Raw genomic sequence first — 23225 nt, forward strand, 5'->3', positions numbered from 1 at the left:
CTACCATTCTGACAGAATTTCTTGTTGGGAAGTGTGTGAAGGGGGCAGGGGGAGACACAGATTTGTCGCAGGCAATGGGATAAATTATACTAGCCTCTGTAACGATACCTCAAGCAAAAGGTTAATTTCCAACAGATTATGCCAGCGAGTGCTGCCAGGAGAGGCAGAGCAAGCACAAACACGCATGAGTTTGCATTTCCACGGTTGCCTCTTAGAACCATCTGTTAATGAGACACAGAGGATGCTACGGACGCTTTCAAGTAATGGCTCCTAATCTAGTCTCTCAGTGCCTTCTGATAAGAAACGCTCAAAATATGTCCCCTGCAGGTTTTCCTTCTCCAGCCATGCATTCAGGGTCCCGCTCCATTCCACATAGTCCTTCCAAGTCTTGATTACAGCAGCTCAGATATAATATTCACATTATTCCTCTCACTTACAAAAGAAACAAAGCTTTTTAAAAATCACACTTACTGGTGCCGAGCTCCCAACAGAGACATACTCACAGATTTCAACTGAATTTTAGAATGAGACAGAGTCTCAAAGTTACCAGATTCCTACCAGTTTTGAGGGAAATGGCAGCTGGGTGGAAGACAGAAACCCAGCCAGCGCCTCTACTAAGGGAAAGCAAAGGGGAATTTGATGCTCTGCACGCCCATCATCAGCTGGCTGATGGGTCAGCAAATGCTTGGAGCTACTCTGCACACGTGGAGCTGTCAAGTGACTACCACTACTGCCCCCCTTCCCTACCACGAGTACCTAAAGAGTGAGAGATGAAAGTTGAAGTGGTAATTGTAAAGACCTCTGTAAGAATCAGATGTTATTGATTCATCTTTCAAAGAATGAATCAAAATAAAAACAGTACCGTACTGTTTGAAACATCCAATCCATGCTGTCTGCCCTTCTGCCATTCTGTATAGGCCCAGAGGACAATTTCAAGCAGAAAAATATTCAGAGCATTTGACCCTCTCTAATCACATTATAACAGCGCTTGAAATGTCAAGGTATCAGAGTTTAATGACACAATAAATCAACAAGTCTAAGTAATCTCCCAAAACTAGATGGAAGGAGGTGAAAAAGGCAGTGCCCGTTTTTTTGTTTGTTTGTTTTGCTTTGCCTTGCAGGCCACTGCTGTGTTTTACCTGCTTGCACTTGCCCCAGCAGCTGGGAAGGTACATACATAACACCTACTGCCCAGACACCACCCTGGGAGTGTTGCATTCATTGGAGCATGGAAGGAACAAGGAATTCTTGTAGTAAGTAAGAAAGTAGCCCAAAGAAAGGATGGAAGTAGAAATCCCTATAAATATCCAAATGCTGCCAGTGCCCACGCGTGCTGGGCTGGGATCCAAAGTAAGTGTTTTGGGGCGATAAGAATCCTTATTAGGCACCTGAACATGGGAGAGGAGCACCAACACCCAAGCTAAGATGTTAATGAGACTCTGACAGAAAAACAACATCCTTAAGTGATCTAATATCCAGGCTGCTGTGACTAAAAAGTGAGAACATGAATCTTTACTATTCAAAGGGACTAAAAGTAGACAGAGGAATGCAACTGAAAGTTGGTTTTAGAAGCATGTTCCCAGGAGATACAAATCTTATTTCCTTCCTGCTATTAAAGGAAAGGGGTGACTTTGATACGCGTTGGATTACATTAGGGCAGAGAGCAACACCCCCATTTATTAAAATCCAGCAGCTTTTTTTTTTTTTTTTTTTAAATTCAGCATTTCAAGGACGTTACTGCAATCCCCACCTAACAGCTGCAGCCTGCAACATGCTAGTTCACTTGCATTTACATCCCCACAGACAGTAGGCATCTGGACACAATAACTTTTTGTAGGCTACCAACTTGGACTGCTCCCAAAAACCAAGGGTTCCAGATAGTTCGTGACCCAAATTAGATAATTTAAAACTTTCAGAGAGGGAACAGAAATAGAGCTGGTAGAGAGAGATTTGTTTTTGTTTTGAAATGGGGATATTGTGTGGCCCCACCATGAAAGGGGGAAGAAGAACTCAGTCTCTCCTGTGCAAGATCAGGTATCTGTTTGTCAATGGAAGGAATACTTTCTCCAGCCATCTTCAGCCTCCCATACGCATTAATGGTGTAAGTCAGAAAGAAGGGGGCACAGCGAAAAGCCAAATCCTCTTCAGATGTCATTTGTGACACCAGAAAAGCAGTGGAAAAAATACAGAAGATCCAGATTCAGTTCTTCAACATGACCATGCTACTGGGAGCAATCTCTTCAGATTTTAATGTCAAACTTTGTTAAAGCAGCCATCCTATTGCTTCACTGCTTAGACAGCTCTGAACAGCTACGCTGGGCAAGTGAGAGGTGGCATTAGTTCAAAGACATGACACTTAACTGTCCTGCTGACACCTTAGTAGTGACTCAGCTCTGTAAGCATCTAAGAGCATTTTAAGGATCCTGAGTATTTCAATATACAGACAGGGTAGTTTAGGAAATAAAAGCACCTAATAAAGCCAGGTGTGACATTCAGGAGCATCTAGGAGTGCTGTTACATCAGTAATCCTCTTGAATCCAAAGTATGCTCTGTCCCACTCTCTAACTCCTCCTTGTTCCACCAATATAGGTTTATAGATCATCCTCTGTGTCTCTTGCAAATGATAAAATCTGAGACACCCTTTCCCTCACAACCTTCTCTTGATGCTCCTGTCTGTGACTCAGAGAAAAGCAGTACACCCTTCAGGAGAGAGAGATTGGCCAGAAGCAAGTATTTTTCACAGCCTGTATTAATTCTGCTGTATTGGAATAAAGACTGCAAGCTACATTCATCACACTACCCTGGCACAGCTTTGGTCTGTCCCCCGTATTTCATCCTTCTGAAAACTGCAAGCCAGTGGGCCTCTTGTTACCCTCTCCACATAATTCTCTTCCTTTCTGCATTAGTTTTCAAGCTTAGTGGCAGGGAGTTTCACCATTCACCCCCTATTAACCCTTCCTATATTTAGTATTTATGTCAGAATCAAACGGTTCTTCGCTAAAGGAGCAAGCAGAGGTGGTGAAAGAAGTGAGTGGGAGACAGAGGTGGCTGCTGAGCTGGTGCCTGTCCCTGTGACAGAAGAATGAATAAAAAAAAGGTACAAAACGTCAGGCATCGCGAAGAAATGGCTCCACCATCACTGTTAATTCAGGGTCTTTACCATAAGGAGGCAGTCAGCTCCAGAAGCGTTCTGACTTCTGAAGAAGGGGATAAGAAGAGAGCACTTCAAACTTCTGCCCAAGACCCCACCTACAGATTTTGGTTGATTTACAGGGAGCATTCAGCAAGCTTGCTGTGGACAAGCATTATGCAGACGTGCTGAAGGACTGAAAACACCTATGTTGTGTGCAGAAATTCTTCCTACTTCCTCATTTCTACCTAAGTTCAGCGTGAACTTCCCAAGTTGTTGATTTTCTTCAGAGCATAACTCAGGGCAGGACAAGATGCCTGGCAGGCAAATAATACACACCTTTACTTTTGGCTCAGATGCCACAGCATCAAGCGTGCGACTCTAACTCAAAGCCGCTGAAATGCAGTACTGAATCACTCCATTCTATGCAGTTACCACTTTCCAGGTACCTCTCCATAAGGATACAAGGGCCACCCAAGATTCTTCTGAAAACTCCCTACTGCTTCTGTAACCATGCTGCCAAGAAAAACAGCTTTCAAGCAGCAAACCCCGATTCTACACCAGCAAAGAAAGTACTGCCAGAATGTTGGCTTAGTGACTGCTGAATGCTGCTATACATTGTTCCACTTCACAGTCTCCTAAAACTGGCTGTGTGTACAAGTATTAGGTAGATCAAGGATCACAAGACATTTCTCAACCAACAGCAAACGACAAATTTAAGATGCTCCTTATAAACAGAAAAGTCCACATTAACTGACTTGCATCCACTCAAGCTCACAGAAGAGGACATTTCCGTCCTTCATGTGTTCCTTGAAAAGTCTGAGTTGAAGGAAATAATAATAATAAAAAAAAGTTACTTTACCGCTTATACTTGCTTTCTCACTAAGAATTTTCAACAGAATGAGAACAAACTCTGGCTTATTAGGGAATGGGTTTTGGTATGTTCTGCTTTCATTAGATGTTTCCTGTACTAACATATTTTTTGCTTTGGAAAGCCTGCCACTGCAAGTCTTTGAAGCACATACTGAGGATTACCATAAGCAACCTTTCAGAAGAACACCGCAGAAAGATGACATGGTCCTAGTTATTCCAATCTCATTAACTGGGCAAGCAGGCAAGTGTTTGAAACAGACTGCAGAACATAAGGAACTGCTTTTCTCCCAAAAAGGCTGCTCAGCAGAACGTACCACTGTAACACAAATGCAGATGGCACCCTGCGACAGTCATGCTGTGTCACACAGGCAAGTATTAAACAAAGAATTGGGACATCTAGGAGAGTAAGCCTCAACTCTCAGTTTCCTCCTCACCCAGCAACATTCTGCTCAGTTCTTTCAAACAGCATGAGCTGATCTAAGTTTATGGCCCTGTTACAAAGGATGGCAACATATGCTTCAGCTATACATGGAATATTGTTTTATTTAGATCAGCTATACATGTTAATGTTATCTTGATAGCTACTATGAGAAAAATTGGACAAGGGCTATTTTGCTAGAACCATTTTAATTAGCTGAAGAGCAACAAATTTTGACTACCCATACCTTCACAGGCTCTTACTAGAGAGTATTTTGTTCACATGATGAAAAACACGCAACAGCCATCAAAACCAGACAGGGCAGCTGTTAATTATTGTCATGTAGAGTCTGTAGAGGAAAGTCCTAAATAAACTAATACAGCAGCCTTCATGTTCCTCTTTGTCTGTGACATTCCTGATTCATCCAAAGGCATTGGCCCAATATACCCGCCCTTGCATGTGAAAAGAGGAACAGAGCTGAAACATTAGAGATCAAAACACGCCAGATCTACTCTCAGACAAAACCACACCATGCACCTTGTTTTTAATAAACATGGCAAAATAAAAGGGAACCTATAGATAGGAACAACTGTCTTATGAACCCAGTTCCACAGTAATCATTTATTTATTAGAAAATCTATTCAGTATGTACACGCAGAGATGAAAAGAGACTGTTGAATAACTGATTAATTGGAAAACACAGATGTCTGCTTAAATGGAGTCCAGCAGCTTCCAAGTTCAGGCTGTGTTCCGAAGATCATGTGCCATGCCAAGTGACCAGCACTTGGATTTCAATCGCACAAAGTGGAGAATATCTGCTTTTGGATACCAAACCAGTTGTTCAATCCTTTTTATGTAAGCCGTCACCTACAATGAACCATTCAATATGGAGCACGAAATGAGGGGTAGGCTATGGTTCAGCTTCTCCTGAACACTTTAATTGCAAAAACCTCTACCAGTAGTAATCTCAGTTACAGATGAAGCAAGCAAACTACACATTAAACAAACAAAAGGCTATCTCAAATGGCCTATCTGAAGACAACCCAGCCTACAGCCAACACAGCAGCACAGAAGGAATATATGAATACCCGCACATGAAGGAAAACCAAAATTACCACCTGACATATACCAGGTACAGCCTGTACACCCCTTATAAAACAAGGGTGTTTATGTGGTGTTTGGAGCATATGATGGAAATCTCTGTGCAGTGAGACAGCCTGATGTTGTATATACAAATCAGCTGTACTTATTCCCACACCGACCAAGCTCTGCAGCTCAAGTGCTGAATTAAAACAGCTCTATCAACCACCATCATGGGAGCCATGAAGCACTGCAGAAAGTCTGAACCCAATACCGACTTGCTGCAAGTTGGAAACTGCCCGCTGCTGAGCTGCCCCACAATGACAAAGTGAGTCTGTAGGATTAGTTATAGCTGTATTTGTAAGCTTAGAGTGCTCCTGTAGCTTCCTTGTTCCTAAGCAACCAGTCTTACTCAAAACAAGCTGCCTTCAATACCTCTAGCCATTACAGAGAGGAAATGCCTGACCCCTTTTTCTCTCCATCCCAACCAGTTTCAACAGGTAGATCTAACAAGTTTGTTTAATCTTATTCCCCTCCCACCACCTGAAAGCAGCTGGAGGCCAGACTGCTTCAAAGCTGCAAATAAGCAGCCTGATGCCTTTCTGTGAGATCTGGGAGTGAAAAAACCCCAACACTGAGCTGAGGGGGAAGCATCACAAGTCTCCAAAATCACAGTAAGGGCATGAAGCTCAAATCCTACAGGGCTCAGAAGGTGTAAAGTCTGGACTGGGCATGATCAGAGACAGCAGATAATTTAGCAGCTGAACCCATACACAACCCACTGCAAATTTAAGGCACTCGTATAGTGTTCCACTTTCAAGCCCTAAGCTCTTCAATTTTACCAAAATTCCTATTCCAAAGGAAATGAGCTTTTTCTTCTTCAGCACCTCAGTGTGAAAAGTACAGATTCATCAATATTGCAGTTACACTGGGGAAGCCTGTCTGAAGTCAGATACATAAAGTTTGGCCAAATTATTTTATAGAAACCACACCACTCCCTCTCCTTTCCAAGGCATCCCTTCCTCCATGTACAAAAAGGATACGAGATCCTGGCCAGCCTCTCTCTGCTCTGAGGATGCCGTAAGATTCTCTCATAAACACTTACACATACCACAGTGACCCACACAATACTCCATCTATTCTGGAAAAAGATACTTCATCTGTCTGAATAAAAATAATAATAATTAAAAAATCCAAAATTCCATAAGTCTTTCTCAAATTTCAGCTCAGTACACTTGTTGCAAGGAAGAGGCCTGTTTTCAGTCTGTCTTCCCACAGCTCAGTACAGTGTTGTTGGATGAAGTGATGCAAGAAACAACAAACTTCCCATGAATTCCTACAAGAAGCTACGTATTTGCACTCATAAGCATAGACAGTCTATACGCTGACGGTGACAGGGCAGTAGTGAATGGTAAATACCTATTCCAAGAACTACATGCTAATACACGACTACAGTCTGAGTCAAACCACAACATCTAATTTTGATGGAGTACAAGATGTTCCTACTCCCACTTGCCCCTTTACTGGGATTATGACCCCACAATTCAAAGGCAAAACCAAACACACTATGTTCCTGCAAGTCAAGCGTCCAATATCATATTAGAAACCCAACTTTACGGATGCTTTTAAGAAAACACACTAGATGTGAACTCAGGCAACTAAGGAGCTGGCTCACATGCCTGCTGCTAGGACACGATGAAGCAGCAGCAACCAAACATGGCCAGACCCAAGGCCACCAGATATTGCAACTCCAAGCTCAGGGATAATCCCTCTACAGTTTAGCAAACACTAGGTCTGTAGGAACTTACACTAGAATGCAATTACACAAAAGAGGACTGATAGTAATTTGTTAACAGCTTTTGATATTCAAAACCAGAGAGTGATTCATTAACTGAAATTGCCTTTTAGTTAGTTTTTTTAGCACCTTGGCCTCCAATAACTACCTTACAGGTCTGCCTCCACTCTCCCCACCAAAAGGCACTGGGCACCTGCTTCAGTTCCTTACTGTTACGTACCTTCCGTTCTTCTGCTACAGAATACTTTTCGCTTCTCTGCAGCAAGCCTCAGTATTTAAATGGACAGCACTGACATCTAGTGGCTTATTAAGAACTTGCCTTCCTAAATTTCCAGCCCAGTCATTTCTTTTTAGAAAGACAAAACACACAGCTCTCAACGTTTCAGTTAGCTGCTTCCTACTACACAGACCAACAGCAAGCAAGCACATCTGAAATTCTCTACAAACTCTTCTGTAACACAAACTCACCGTTGTCTCCCCCAACTCAGCATTTCCCCAGTCACTTCCTTGAAGCCTAGGAGAGGTGAGGTAGCAGGCACAAGTCTGCTTTAGGCCTTGCCTGCACAACTAAATTTCTTTAGCATAAATCTAGCTGGAGATATTTGTTTTGGTTACGTAGGGCTGGGGCTCCCACTCACCAACCCTTTTGGTCACACTGTTCTGTAGCTGCATTAAAGTAAATGGTAGGGCTTATTCACACAGACAAGGACAAGACCCAAGGCCACATCATTTGTAACAGCTGGTACACAATTCATTCACAGCTAAAAAAAAAAAACCAAACATACAAAGGACTGTGATTTCTAAAATGTAACTGTGCTGAAATTATAACGAGAAAAGATAAAAATGCTATTCTGAAAGTAAAGAGGAAGAGACCTTGCAGATTAGATTTATGGGAAAACAGTAAACAGTTCATTTCCCTCCACACCCCCAAAAAACCATCTTACCTTTTTCATTGAGTGATATTGCAAAATTGCCAAGAAGCACAGGTGAGTGGTTATTGAAACTTCTGAAGCATGTGACAATGTAAGGAGAGTTCAAAAGATATCTTTATGTAGCTTCCTGTACTACTGGAAGTGGTCTGGCACTAGTCATTTAACCACTGCTGGAGTCTTTGCAGGCATTGACACACTCCACAGCCTTGACAGCAAATGACTTTAAAGATTTTTCAGGTAACAGTGGTGAGGAAGCAGGAGATTTGTGGTATATTTATCTAGTGAACAAGCCTAAAGTGCTCTGAGAAAGTTGCGTACTAGTAATTCAAAAAATACCTAGTTCTAATTTTGTTAACTGAGACATATTAATTCCTAAGACTGGAATAATCATTAGGTTCTTGAGGTGCCTTCCCCTACCACCTCATCTCAGGCAAAGACTTGAGGGTTTTTATTCACTTGATATGCCTCAGCTCCCACAGACATGCACTTCTTCCAATATTATGGACAAGCAGATCTCCCTGGAATGGTATTCAAGCAAAGAATATTGCTAATCTTCAGAGCACAACAGAAACATTCAGCAATGCAACTGTTCTGTAGCACTAATAGGAAAAGAATGGAGCACTATAATAACTCTAATATACCAGCAAAGCATCCTGTAAAAACACAAAATTAAACAGATGGAACAAATATTAAGAACATCTCAAAGAAAATAAATAACTTGAAATTACTTCCTGCATCAGAATGAGCTACTGCTCATGTTTCTGCTAAAGGGCAGAAAAACAGCCACTTGCTTTTGACTGGAGACTGGTGTGGGTGGGGGGCTACTGTTGCTTTATAATGACATATACAACCTTAAATATTACACTGCTTACATGAAAAGATGATGATTCAGGAGCAGCCAGTTATAACTGGCTTAATGTTGAACTTCAAAAGACGTCACATTTAGTTTTCATCACAAATTCTTCTGCTAGACCCATCAACTTTTTCAAAGGAAAAGGCCATCCAGAGACAAAGAAAACTACAGCATGTGGGGTTTCTGAACCACTGCTTAATGAACCAACTGAAACAGTGGTTTCTGATAAGCCAGCCAGCAGCAAACACTACCAGGTGGTAAGGAGACTGCCTATCCCACAGCTTCAACAATGAAAAGAGGATTCCAAAACCTGAGGTTTTCCTACTGCCAGCTCCAGTTTTTATTACTCCTGTAATTTTACACACATGAAATTCGTTCCTTCCAGGCTGAAGCTCCCAAGAAAAGCATGGATGTTCTTCTGGAGCTCTGAATGGTTATCAAAATTCTTAGGTCAGCTCCTTGAGAAAACCAATTTATATTCTGTTCCAGTGATGTGAAGACCCATTTCTACAACCCTACGAACGGGTGACTAGCAGATTCAGAGATGTAATCGAGACAAGCACATACATTCATGTGAAAGAACTGAAGAGGTTTTTCAGAAGAAAGTTATTTTCTATTGCCTTAATGAATCAACATTTTTCATTTAGATCATGGCATTCTTCTGCCAATTACTACCTTTGTGATTCAGCCCCAAACAGCAGAGCTTCATTAAAATTTTAGTTTCTTCAAACATAAAACACGGAACCCTTGCTAAATGACTGAAGAAAATTTTTTGTTCCCTCACCCACAGTGTAATGATTGCCACCTTCTGGGAAGAATTTTCCAAGTCAGAGCAACAGACAGAAGCACTGAACTGCAGCCATCTCCAGAAAGTATCAAATACTGTCAGGAAGACAAAAGACTGGCTGGTCACAAGGTACTGGCTTCAAATGGCAAAGCAAATTTTATACCAACAGAACTTTTCTGTAGTCTACCCTTGAGGGAACCTACAACTAGATCTGTCGTCTAGTGCTCAAGCGTAGCTTGAAGAGGACCACAGCAGGACAACAGAAATAGGCTGTGTTCCTGCTTGCAGAGTATCGGTTGAAACATTACTACTGCATATATCAATTTTGGTTTTGTGTGAAGACAAAACCAAGATCCACTGTACAACGACAGTCATAACAGAAATAGGATGGAGAGAGGGAGGAAAGGGTGAACAGGCAAGGAAGTATTGCCAGAAACAGTACCTAGAGAAAATTGAAATGTATGGGCTTGTCCATAAAGCTTGTGGGAAAGAATTACACACCTTGAATTGCAGGCAAATGACTTAAGTGTATTATGAGACACTCCTGCTTGAGAATTATACACATTCTTATATTACATTGTGTAGAAACATGTATTTGTGTAGCATGATGTTTACAAAATATATATGCAAGAGCATTTGTCCTTTCATGTTCTTTCCATGTACGTGGTTATAGACTCTCGGGAAAAAGGAAACAGAATGCAATTCTAGCTTTGAAAGTGATGAATGAAGACTACACTACTTAGTGTTCTTCACTACCTTTCCCTTTAAGCTTGTCTTCACCAAAACAAATACCACACAACAGGGAAGACAAATCACAGGCTGTTCCCAATTCCTTCTGGACAAGGCACTCCATTAGCTTCACACTGAGAACCTCAGAAGAACTGCAAGCAGCAAACATCTGCTAAATATATTGCAGTGTTATCTCTAACTATTGTTCAAGTTCTTAGACAGTCATAGCTATATCTCCCCATTTTTCAAGACTAGTTCACTGTAATCCTGATAACAAGACCCCACTACTCTTTCCTTAGAGTTCCACTGAAGCCACTGTGTTCCTGCTTCCGGAGGTTGTATCTCCACCACAGAAGCTTCACAAGTTGTGAACAAAACCACTCTGGTCCATTGACAGCTGCAGATTTGGAAAACTACAGCCAGCTTTGCATCTCCTCTTCATACTTTTGGGGATCAATAAAAGGTTTGTCAATGGACCGGATCATCAGCTCACCACAGTACACACATTCGGCTGCCACAATATCATCAATGTCAGCTTTGATCTGTTCCCGGCTCTGCTGCCCCTTCCCCAAGCTAATGGTATCTGCGTCCTTGGGACGATGGTGGCTCTTGGAAGGCTGACTGGTAGCTGCCAGCTTCTTCTGAAGATCTTCAAGTTTTGCCTGCTTATAGGCAGGAAGGTTTGGGAAAACTGCTTGGAGAAGACAGTCATAGTGAAACATGTGACCACACAGGAAAAGGTAAAAAGGGCGGTTTAGAAGTGGAAAGTCACAAGCAGCACATTTTTCCTGAGGCTCCACAGAGCCATACTTATTTCTCATTTCCTGAATGTCCTCTCGGATTCTCTTGGCACTCTGTGTGGCTTCCTCCATCTCCCTTTTCAGCTCTTCAATGTGTTTGTTGTAGTCCTCTAGGGAGTTACAGATTGCCTCCTTGAAATGGTCAATAGTGACAAAGTCTGGAAAGAATGGCAGGACATCTTCAATCTTCAGCAGGGCACAGCTGGAGAGGCAGGCCATTGCCTTCTTGACATCCTTCTCTTCCTGAACAACATGGCGAGCAATCTTCAACCAGAGCTTCTTCCGGAGTTCCTCATCATCTTCAGGGAGATCTGCACAGGACTTGGCAAGATCAACATCCACCTAGGAGTTGGACAGACAAGGAAACTGAGTTAAGCTTCCCTCTTTGTTTATCCACCATTCAACTTCAACTGCTGTCCCTTATAGGAGGCATTAATAGAAAACTTCTATTGCTATCTCATTGCCGTGGACGGCACTACTGGCCTGCTCCTTGTTTACATGTGAAACAACTTTCCTCTCCACCAGCGTTCCTCCTTGCAGATTTGCTTGCTACCCAGCAGAGAACAAAAAAGCCCAGCACTACAATAAGGGCAGATAAGCCATGTTACGGTATCTTTGCTGGCCACACATTTCAGCAAAGACATAGCAATGACAATAGAAAAAAAATCCTACATTTCCCTGAAGCTCAGACTAAGCTGACAAAGGCATTCTTCTGTGATAATTATCACAGCTAGGAATAGGAAGTAATTAGAATCCTGAACAATAGCTATACAAGTCTTGCATAAATGCAGATACGTTAAAGGTAATTTACATTAGAGACTGAGCTTAAGACAGACAGTACTCCCTCCTCGTACTTTCCATGCCCCTACCCTCAGTTAATGGCTTGTCAGTCAGCTGTCTACTTAAAACAACAAAGCACAGAAGTATGTTAACAGAGTCAGGTCTTTCTTCCTAGACTTAGCTGCACACCTCCTATACCAAGGAGTCTGTCCACTTCCTCTCAATGCTCGATTGTTCAAGATAACTTGAACAAGCTACATTCCTATACATCATAGCATGCATGCACAGACACACATACCTGTAAGGCTAGATCCACAGCCTCCTCATATAATTCCATCACTTTGTAAATATGGACACATGCGTGGTGGTGCCCATGCTCTGCACACAGGCGCAATGCATACTTCAGGTCATAGTGGATCCTGTTTGGGTTGGTTCCTGCTTGCTCCAGGTATGACAGCAATGAGTCTGGCCGACACAAAGCATAAAGAGACAACAGGTAGTTGTGAATGGCTTGCTGGGTTTCCTCCAACTGATAGACACAGAACTCCATATATCTAATGGCTTCATTGATTTGCTGGGTGCTGGCACTCTGGCTGTAGTTAACAAGCGCTGGAATGAGGTTCCTGGCATCCAGTCTAGAGCCCATAGAAATCCACGCATCAACTACCTTCTTGGGAATATGCTGGATGAGGACTGGAGAGAACTTGTAGAACAGCTTCTCATCTCTGTGCCTGGACAGCACATTTAGAGCTTCATCGTACTCATCATGCTGGCAGTGGTGAGCTACTACGCGCTCGTAGTCCTGCATGATGACTGCAAAGTAGACCATGTGCTCTGTGTCCCCATGGCTTGCCAACAGCTCATAAATAGATGCCCGGTTATTAAATAGACAGTCTTTGTTTTTAGGACTGCTCAGGAAAGTGCGAAACTTCTCCCGTGTATCCAAATAGAGATTTCGCTGTGAGGGATCTCCTTCCAATATACCCAGCCAATTCAGGTACAGCTCCGTTAACCACGTGGTCAGCAGAGTGGTCTGTGTCTTCTCAGAAGGCTTTAGGTTACTTAGCTTCTTAATCAGAAACTCCATCAGGGCCTCTTCTTGCTTGGCTTCAATGAACTTAAGGGCAATTTCCTCAAAGTAGTTCTGGGTCAGCGCATAACATTTGGCACTGTCTAGATACCTCTTGTTTTGGAAGCAGTGCTCTGCCTCTTTTGCCAGCACAATATCTAGGCACTCTGGACGGTCTTTACAATACTCTTTGGCTAAATCAAATTTGTTCATATTCATATACATCTTCCACACATCTCTAGATTCCCGCTGGACGTGGTAGCGGAACACTACTTTCTCAGTGTGAATCCATATCTGCTGGACTGTGGGATCTTTGATCATGCGTGTCAGTAAGCCAAACTTCTCCAGGAACAGATCTTGAAAAACAACCTGCCCATTCAGAGTGCATACAGCCTTCACCCGATCAGGCAGCAGCAACAGGAAGTGGAACTGGGTAAGTACAATGGATATTGGCTTGTTCACAGTTATATCAATATCAGAAGGATAAACCCAGACCCGTTCATCACTCAAAATTGAATCAGGACGGCTATAATCCAATGTACCATATAAAACACCATTTCCCATCATCCAGGCAAAGGAGCGTGGGTTGGAACGCAGTTTTGGGGTGTAAAAGGCTATCTCACTGAAACCAAGGTTGGCTGGAAACTCACGGAAGCTGGGCAAATGGTCAGCATGCATAGCAAATATGGAGCTGAAGCCTTGCTGTTCCGTCCCTTCAGGCACTTTGCCAACAAACTGGAAGAGTCTCTTTCGAGTGGTGGCTATAATAAAAAATTTCCCTTCTATTCCTCGTTCAATCTCCAAGCAGCAGACTGGGGCAGGTCCCGATTCCTCCTCCAGAGTGTAGACCTGTCGAAAGTACTGGTCGGGATTAGTGCTGAAGAGACTTCCCTCGCTGACAGAGATTTCGGCCTCATAGATCTGCCCCTGGGCTGTCCCCACCAGGATAGGCCCAGTGTTGGTCTCTGAACCAAGAAATTTGTTCCAGCCCACACTTTCAATCAAGTGGCCTTTCCAGCGGGAGAGTGTTCGCACTTTCTGAACACTTCTGTTCAGGTAAAGGCATTCACTGGTGTTCAGAGCAATCAGGAGATGAGAGCCTGCCAACAGGCGAGGGGTATGGGAAGGAGAAGGAAAGAACAAATTAAGATTGTGCCTAAGCAAGCCAAATTCCTGAGGCTTCTAATCCTCACACTTGATAAGCTCTGATATCAACATACTAAATCCAAGACTTTCCCAGGCATTCTTAGGAATGTGGGGGATTTCCATGCTGGATCAGAACAGTAGTCTATATGTTGCAAACTTAAAATACTAGTCCCAGATGCTTCAGCGAGAAGGTATTCTTCTGTGTCAATAATTATTCTAAGGATAAACAGTTCCCAGAGTTCTCGCCTATCCCTGTCAGTTGGTGACAAACATGAGAATCTCTTTCCAAACTTTTGTTTTCTTTTTAAAAATCAGTCAAGGCTACAGTGAGCTGCAGATGTTTAACAATCCCTTTTAAAAATTCTTATATAAACACAGCACAGGGTGGCTGCAAAGATATCCTTTTATTGGTTTTAGCAGCCTTGCTCAGAACAGGCTAATTGGCTATGTTCATTTCAGAGAGTTCAAAAGCAACAACATACACACAACAAACCAGTGTTTTTCTAATAGCATGGGGCAAATAAGAAGGCAGGACCCTTGGGCAATGGAGTCCTGCCCACAAAAGAACCACCTGTTCTCCTTATTTACAGAACAGAAAGAGAACTCCTTCACCAGTGCTTGTTACGTGCATTCAATTGCATCTGCTGCCAACCACTGTCTGTAAATATACATAGTCCACTGCCTCACCTGTGTGGTCCAAAAACATCTTGTAGACTTTGGCTTCATCTTTGCGTCCCAGCTCTACCTGATTAGGTTCATCTGGCTTCCCAAGATCAATCCTGCAAAGAGAAACCATGAAAGCATGCTTCCAACAAAAGTTCATGTAGGCGTTAATTGCTTACTGTTTTCCATATTGGGTTCGTGCCTTCTTATCCAGTTTGTGATTTTAAGTTCTCTGACAACTTATGAAAAAAAAAAAAGGCAAGGGAAAACAAGCAATAACTTCAGGTCTCTCACAGCATTACCTGAGAAGAGTGTCTTTGCCAAGGCTCATACAGAGCTGGTTAGATGAGACCACTAAGCTGTTAATTTTCTCTGGAGGAGCAAAGTCAATCCTTTGCTTGTTAAATATTGGTGTTTCCTTCTCCAGTCGTGCATTCACATATCCTGAAGAAAGAACATGAACACTTAAAAAACAAAACAAGACAGAAACCCACAACAACAATCACCCCCCACTACACCAAAATCTAACCTAAAAGACTAGAAAGATCATCACCTGTTCTGAGTTTTACTGAAAAGAGAGTGTGCTTCATGGAGCATGCTGCACAGAGAGCAGCACTCAGGTAGATATGTATAACAGGAAAGAAAAGTAGTAATACACCTTACTGTCTTGTCACAGAACCGCAAACTTGTCACAAGTGTTAATTTGAATGCACACAGAATTCCAGGGGAAGCCACAAAACTGTCACGTAAACTGTGTAAAAAGCTGAAAATGAGAGTAGAATCACAAAGTAATTTGTTTTCCTTGGTTGGCAGTTTATTTCTTCAAGACAGGAAAGAATGGCTGGTATTACATAAGACACAAAGAGGACTCTGGTTTGACACTCCCATAGAAACTACCCAAGAGACCACTGTGGCCTTAATTGAAATATATTTCTCTCTTATTCCATGTTGTAATTGAATGAGCTACCATACGTGACATCCGTCATTCACAAGCTGAAGCTATTTTTAAAGCCATGTTGGGGTTTTTTTTGTATCCACATAGCAGACTTCATCATAGAGAGAAGTCTGTTGGATTATTTGCTGCAGGGAACACAGCTGGAGGTCACAATGATGTTTTTACCATAACCCTGTTTTACCAACCATAACACTATCCTAATTGCAACTTTCCAGCTGTTGCTAGAAGGCATGCGAACTACTTCTTAGAGCCAAAACAATAACCAAGTCCTGGTGATTGCTGAATCAATGCTCCAATCTTGGCATAAATTGCTTCCTGAGCCAAAACCCTTTCAGACTAGTTTACTGTTTCATGGTAAATCCCAAAATGGAGACAGACTAACCTAATACTCATATCCTTTTGAAAACCATGCCCGAATTCTAAGAAATGCACAGTTAAGTTCAGGTTAGAGTTAAGGGTTGAAGTTTGACATGACACAGCCACCTTACAGGACACATGTTGCGTTTTAAGCCCAACCAAGCAAACCTGAAAAAGCAACGAACTGAAAATGGGAGTGGACAATGAGAGCAAGTTAGCTCATGCAACTAATTAAATATTCAGCTGGTCAGTTTAGTACCAACCACCTTGGGAAATGTGGCATCCATAGGAAGGCATGTTGAGGGATTACTTATGAAGGACATCTAGGTGGGAAAGGCAGAGAGTGGAGAAGGTCTGACTTGAGGGAATTGACATACTTCCGGAGAAATATGTTAATAAACAAATAAAACTTAGAAATCAATTGCTTTAAGAATCTCTTATGATCTTCAGTGCAGATGGGCAAAGCACAGGATGCAGTTCAAACTCATTCCTTTGGCTATGACAAAGGCAAAAGCTCAGCCACAGGCAAGCAGTCAACAAACTGAAACTTTTAAAACAGGTGAACCTGTAACACCATTTGGCAGCACAGAGAAGCAGCATAACGGATTTAGTTTTCACTGAAGGCGGGTAGGCCTCTGCACCCAAAAACACAGGACTTGCAGAGACCAGGCCATTCTATTCCTAAATAAGGGCAGCAGTCTTTATGGTCTTCCTATGAGGAAGTAAAAAACTACAAAATAGCTCAGATAGATATGCCAGTGAACTGCAAAATAAGAAGCCATTCATCTAAAACCAAAACCAAGTGATGATGCTCATTAGCAAAATCCTGGAACATATGTGCGTCCACAAGCAGATCTAATCACAAAGTTTCATCCACATCTATCCCATGAGACCAGTTTTCCCACTGACTGAATTTCCCATATGCACAAAGTCTTACATAACCCTTTAACAAGGAAAGCAGCAGAGGATCTCAGTCTGACCACACTACCTCAAGCTAGAAAGCAAGACAGATAGATCCATTGCTAAATTAACCTATCATCTGCTTTGTTCCACATGCAACTGAAGGATTTCTAAGGCAAGCAGATCCATGCAGCAGTTAGCCTGGATAGGAAGACTGAAAATGAAGCAAGCTATAATAAGTTGAGGCCATTCATGGCCAAAGTAGCTACCTAGGAAGATGTAAACTTAAAGAAAAAAGAAGCCTGGGATTGTATCTCAGAGGAAAGAGGCTGCTTCCATCCTAAAGAGCATAGGCCTGACACTCTCGAGACTTTGACTAAAAGCACCACTCCAAAGCACACTCAGTATCTATAACCTCCCCCAAAATATCCTGAAAAACTCTAATTTCAGTCCTGTTGCTGTTGAAAAAGCCAGTGAAGTCATGGAAAGCAGCCTGCTAACACTACGAATCCTTTAATTGCTTATTCCACCGATGCCTTCTGCTTGCCTTGGCCTCACCACTAGACCAGCTGCAGGATCTTTAAAGGATTCTTGTTTTAGAGAAAAGATGCACATGCAGGAACAGACAAAGCAACCACAATCTCAGTAGGCAGCCTTTTGCTCAGCATGTATGGGTTTTTTTTCTTACGCATTGATCCACATCTTAAACATTACCCACTTATGCAAATGTGCGTTCCTTTATTTACAGTTAAGCAAAACAGATGTTCTTCATTTCAGATTAGGGAGCTGCAATGCCACATTTTAAACTTGCTGGTGTGAACTGCGGTTCAAAACATGCAGACAAAGCTCCCAAGCTGCAGATTCACATGATGTCACAGCTAACCAATAAATATAAATACATATTTATATATATAAAAAGGAAGGATTACTCTGATGGGGAAAACCCACATACGAATGGATTGCCAAGTCACATTCATTCAGGCACTCTTGATTTTTTTTCAGATTGCCATCAGGCAAAACAAGGCTGACAGGAAGAAAACCGAACAACTAGCACCTATACACAGGTAGGGGTTTAGAATTCGGGTAGGGTTTTTTGTCTGTTTTGTTTTTCGTTTTGGTTTGTTTGTTTATTTCAGTCATAGTTCAAGCCAATGGACTGGATTCTAGCCTTCTGGACTCTTTAGGACTTTATCCATTACAATTATAACAACTGTAGGTTCATCATCGCTAACATGAGAATTTTAAAATTTTAACTAGCATCCATAACAGGAGAAGGATGAACTTGTTTAACTTACAGTTCTTTATACAAAGAAGATGTCTATTTTATAACATGCATTCCTTTCAAACAGTCCCCTCCTTCATCCTGACCCCAATGTGTCCCTCTGCTGTTCAGGCGAGATTCCACTGCAGCATTTCCCACCCTGATTTCTGGACAAATCTGCATTTTTCCTTAGAGCTTTCAATCTGTTCAAAGATCTAAACTCACCAACATCAGTTAAGTCTAGTGGATCAAAGTAGGTCTTTTCATGCTGGCACTGCAGTACTTGAAGTTTACAATGCAGCACTGTAAGTTGGCAAGAGTCACTGCTTGGTTACCTACAACTTCGAGAAACAGTACCTGCAGTTTAACAGGCACAGGGAACAACTAACTGAAACAGAGGAATAAGTTTTAACACCTTCCAAAATTTCCAACCTAACCTTAAGGACTGCTTTCAGGAAGTTAACTATTTACTTGCATCTTTTTTGCATCGGTCATCACAGGCAAGGGCTCTAGCTACTCCGTCTGAGCTGCAGAAGGCAAAAGCAGGGACTGGGAGAACGAGGATCTGCCCACTGAAGGAAAAAAACAGGTTCAAGACCATCTGAGGAACCCAAAGGTGCCCAAGCCCACGGGACCGGTCCTGATGGAACTGGTGGATGAAATTGCCAAGCCACTATTCATCATATTTGAGAAGTCGTGGCAGTCGGGTGAAGTTCCCGTTGACTGGAAAAGGGGAAACACAACGGCCATTTTTAAAAAGGGAAAAAAGGAAGAGCCGGGGAACTACAGGCTGGTCAGTCTCACCTCTGTGCTTGGCAAAATCATGGAGCAGATCCTCCTGGAAATTACGCTAAGGCACATGGAAAATAAGGAAGTGATCGGTGACAGCCAACATGGCTTCATTAAGGGCAAATCATGCCTGACAAATTTGTTGGCCTTCTACAACAGTGTTATTGCATTGGTGGATAAGGGAAGAGCATCTGATACCATCTGCCTGAACTTGTGCAAGGCATTTGACACTGTCCCATATGACATCATTATCTCTAAATTGGAGAGACATAGATTTCATGGATGGACCACTCGGTGGATCACTAATTGCCTGGATGGCTATACTCAAAAAGTTGTGGTCAACGTCTCAATGTCCAAGTGGTGAGCAGTGACAAGTAGCATTCCTCAGGGGTCAGTACTGGGACTGGTACTATTTAACATCTTTTTTTGGCATCATGGATGGTGGGGCTGAGTGCACCCTCAGCAAGTTTGCCGATGACACCAAGCTGTGTGGTACGGTCGACACGGTGGAGGGAAGGGATGCCACACAGAGGGACCTGGACAGGCTTGAGAAGTGGGCGTGTGCGAACCTCATGAAGTTCAACAAGGCCAAGTGCAAGGTCCTGCATGTGGGTCAGGGCAATCCAGTGGTGAGACACTGGAACAGGCTGCCCAGATAAGTTGTGGGTGCCCCATCCCTGGAGGTGTTCAAGGCCAGGCTGGACGGGGCTTTGAGCAACCTGGTCTAGTGGAAGGTGTCCCTGCCCAGGGAAGGGGGTGTGGAATTAGGTGATCTTTAAGGTCCCTTCCAACTCTAACCATTCTATGATTCTATGATCTTTTTGCAAAATCAATTTACTTAAACTTCAGATTGCCCACAACTTCTACTGGCCCAACTTTTATTCAAAGTTACCAGTGAGGTCTGATTTAAGACTAATTAAAACACTGATTAGGCTGTGCCTTTGCAATTAAGTAGTTTCCCAAACTTCCTTTGCCAACACTAATTGTCAGCAAACAAGCAGATTTCTCAACTGTAAGACAGCCATGACTGGAGACAGTGTTGCAGCAGTCAGAAAGAAAAGCTGAGTCCCTGAAAATTTATTTTCAGTAACAACACTGTTTTGCACAATACCTATTCAGGACACTTATTCTTTATCTAACATTACACAACAAAATAACTATGCATGTTCAAATAAACATGGGGAACATATCTACTTCAGTACCTAGACTCAGAGTAATTCTGTCTGTGTACTTAATAATAGATATAGTATGACAGAATTCATCAATTCTTGCTACATATATAAAGCTCACAACCTGGTTTCCCCAAAGGTTAACAGTGGGCAACACTACATGAGGAAAAAATTTGAAAGAACATGTCCATGCGTTTCCAAACTTGTAACTCAAAAATGCCAGCTCTGCATAGGAGCTGGTACTACCATGACAATACCAGGCAAAACAGAATCCTCTCATAACCTACATTTTCCTGCCATACTCAATAAAGCATTGTGAGGTGGCATCTCAAAGGGAACCGTTATTGAATCTAATAAACCTTGAATTTACCATGGAATATACCTGCCATTTGTTTGCTTTCTCTCACATGAAAGAAACAACTGACTGGTCATCACACCGTTACTTTGCACTGATTGCACAGCTCCCCAAATAGTACAGTATACCAAAGCTTCACAAACCTTGACAGAAAAGTTTAACATTAATACAGATTGCTTTCTTGGTAACCTTCTTCAGCAGTAACCTTACCATCATGTAGTCGGACTAAGGGAACCACTCTAAAAAATGAAGTCTTTGGTTAACTGGTCCTGGGTTAGGAAACTAACTGCATGCAGGTACAGCTGTGCAGCCAGACAGAATACTGTGGCTGTAACAGTTGGGTTCCACAGAGAGGAGAAAAAATTAAAAAAAAGGAAGCAAGCTTATGAGACGATCTCAGACAACCACCTACCACAGCTCTGAACTGAATAGTGCTGAGATGTGGTTATAATTTGTGACTATGAAGGCATGCCACTTCACGTACAGTCTTTCCAGCACACACCACTTCATCGCACAGGGAGGTGAAGCTGTCCCACTGGTAACAAGCACATCGGTCTTGCTAAGATAACCTGCATCACCCCTAAGCTTTGTCAGGAACTGAGTGTCCCCTGCATCAAAACATGTCACATAGCAAATTACCCCGCCCCCAACTAATGAGCTGCCGCCTTGCCTCCCCCCTCTCAGCAGGAACTCCCGGCGCCCCGGAGGCCCCGTCGAGGGGCTAACGGTGGGAGCACGCCTCCAGCCGCCCGGACCCCGGGCCTAGTCCTCCACCGGGGGATTCCCAGGGACCTGCCTGTAACCACAGCGCCGCGCTGCCCCCGGGGGCCGACCCGGGCCGAGGGTTGCGCCTACCGGAGTGGGGGATGCCCACGCTGGCGCGGCTCTGCTGCACGGAAGCGGAGCGGTAGAGGGAATCTTCGTACTCGTCCAGGATGGAGGCCATGGCCGCCAACAGTCACCCGCCAACGGTCACCGGTACCCCTGGCCCGCGCCGGCCGCTTCCGCCAACGCTCAGCTGACCCGCGTCACGTGGCCGCCCGGCGGCGCACTGCGCCTGCGTAGTGGCCCCGCCCCTCTCCCCCCGGCGCGCGGGGCGGCAGCCTTCCTGAGGGACGGGGCTCCCCCGCATCAAAATGGCGGCGGGGGGGCGGCCGGTCTTCCCTGATTACGCCTGTAGTCGCAGTCCGGACCTTCATGTCCCTCGCAGTACCCTGAAGGTGGCTAATCAGCACGTACCGTTGCTCCTGGGTCAGACACAGCAAAGCTTGCAGGGGCAGTGCATCTGTGCGGTGCGTGCGGCCTCCACACGCTGCCATGCTGTCGCCTGGGGCTGGGTGCGTGGTACCTCACCTGAGAGCGCACCAGCGGGCTTTACTGCTAACACACCCACTGACTGCAACCAGTAACTGACTGTTTTTAAACACTCTGTATTGCGATTTTTCTGTGCACTGAGTGGTAAAATCTTGGCTTTATGGCTGAAATAATGACTGTGGCAAAGCATGTGGGGATCCAGCCTGAGGCTGTGCTCATGTGCTAAATTTGCTATGCAAGCTTATCCCAGCTTTCTAGACCAGGCATGTTGGACCTGTCTTCTGTACTTCAGAGCAGGGTTCTGAAGTACTAAATAATACTTAAGAGCTGTTGTTCTGATTATGCCAACATCTGCTGTATACAGCTTTACCCTCTAGGAAAAAACTAGAATTTATAACAACGGCGTTAACAAAAAGACTAATCTCTTATACAACGATTTTGGGTTTCGTCCTATATAAAATGAATAGAGACGTATATACTGTGTGTGCATTATATACTGTATATTACGCGTGATCTTCACAACGCTCTCTGGAAGGAACAGCAAAATGTTGTCCCACAGGGCAGTTTGCACACAGAGGGATCCATTGCAAGGTAAAGGAGGTCTTCCCAAACTTAACTTGCACGTCAGGTGGCAGTGAGGCACCACCAGTAGCAGCAGCGTGTGGCTGGCTTTGCACAAACAAGAAAGTTACGTCTCCTTTTCCTCTGCTCTTTTACTGGACACCTCACCCTCATAAACTAGCTCCAGTCTGCACCACTCTGCCTCAGGCCTTTTCCCCGGCGCTGAGCCAGACGTGCAGGTCCCACGCTACCTGGGTTCCTGGAGGCTCCCATGGCACACCTCCACGGGGTCACCTCTGTCTGCTTGGCTAAAAACACAAGATGGCTCTTCCTGACTCAGCCTGCCTGCGAGCGCTGGCAGGAGCCGAGACCCAGCTCCAGCCTCTGCTGTTTACCCTCTTTATGTGGCAGCTCTGAGCCAAAACAACAAAACCACATTCCTTGGCTCTCCAATCATCCTGATCGTCATAAACAGCAACTGTTCTCTTTCAGCTTCTCAAAAGGTACAC

General features: G+C 43.5%; 1 protein-coding gene across 1 annotated transcript; it reads right to left on the reverse strand.

Annotated features, from left to right (window-relative positions):
- Positions 1-4565: 4565 nt before the first annotated feature.
- VPS18 (VPS18 core subunit of CORVET and HOPS complexes) lies at positions 4566-21867 on the reverse strand. Its single transcript, XM_063332472.1, has 5 exons — positions 21697-21867; positions 15358-15499; positions 15080-15171; positions 12476-14346; positions 4566-11739 (listed from the first exon to the last, which is right to left on the reverse strand). The coding sequence occupies exons 1-5, from the start codon at positions 21785-21787 to the stop codon at positions 11011-11013; spliced, it is 2925 nt and encodes a 974-aa protein (XP_063188542.1). The 5' UTR covers positions 21788-21867; the 3' UTR covers positions 4566-11010.
- Between the last annotated feature and the right edge of the window lie 1358 nt (positions 21868-23225).

This window comes from Chroicocephalus ridibundus, chromosome 4 (genome assembly GCF_963924245.1).
Source record: "Chroicocephalus ridibundus chromosome 4, bChrRid1.1, whole genome shotgun sequence".
In the NCBI taxonomy this organism is placed as follows: domain Eukaryota; kingdom Metazoa; phylum Chordata; class Aves; order Charadriiformes; family Laridae; genus Chroicocephalus; species Chroicocephalus ridibundus.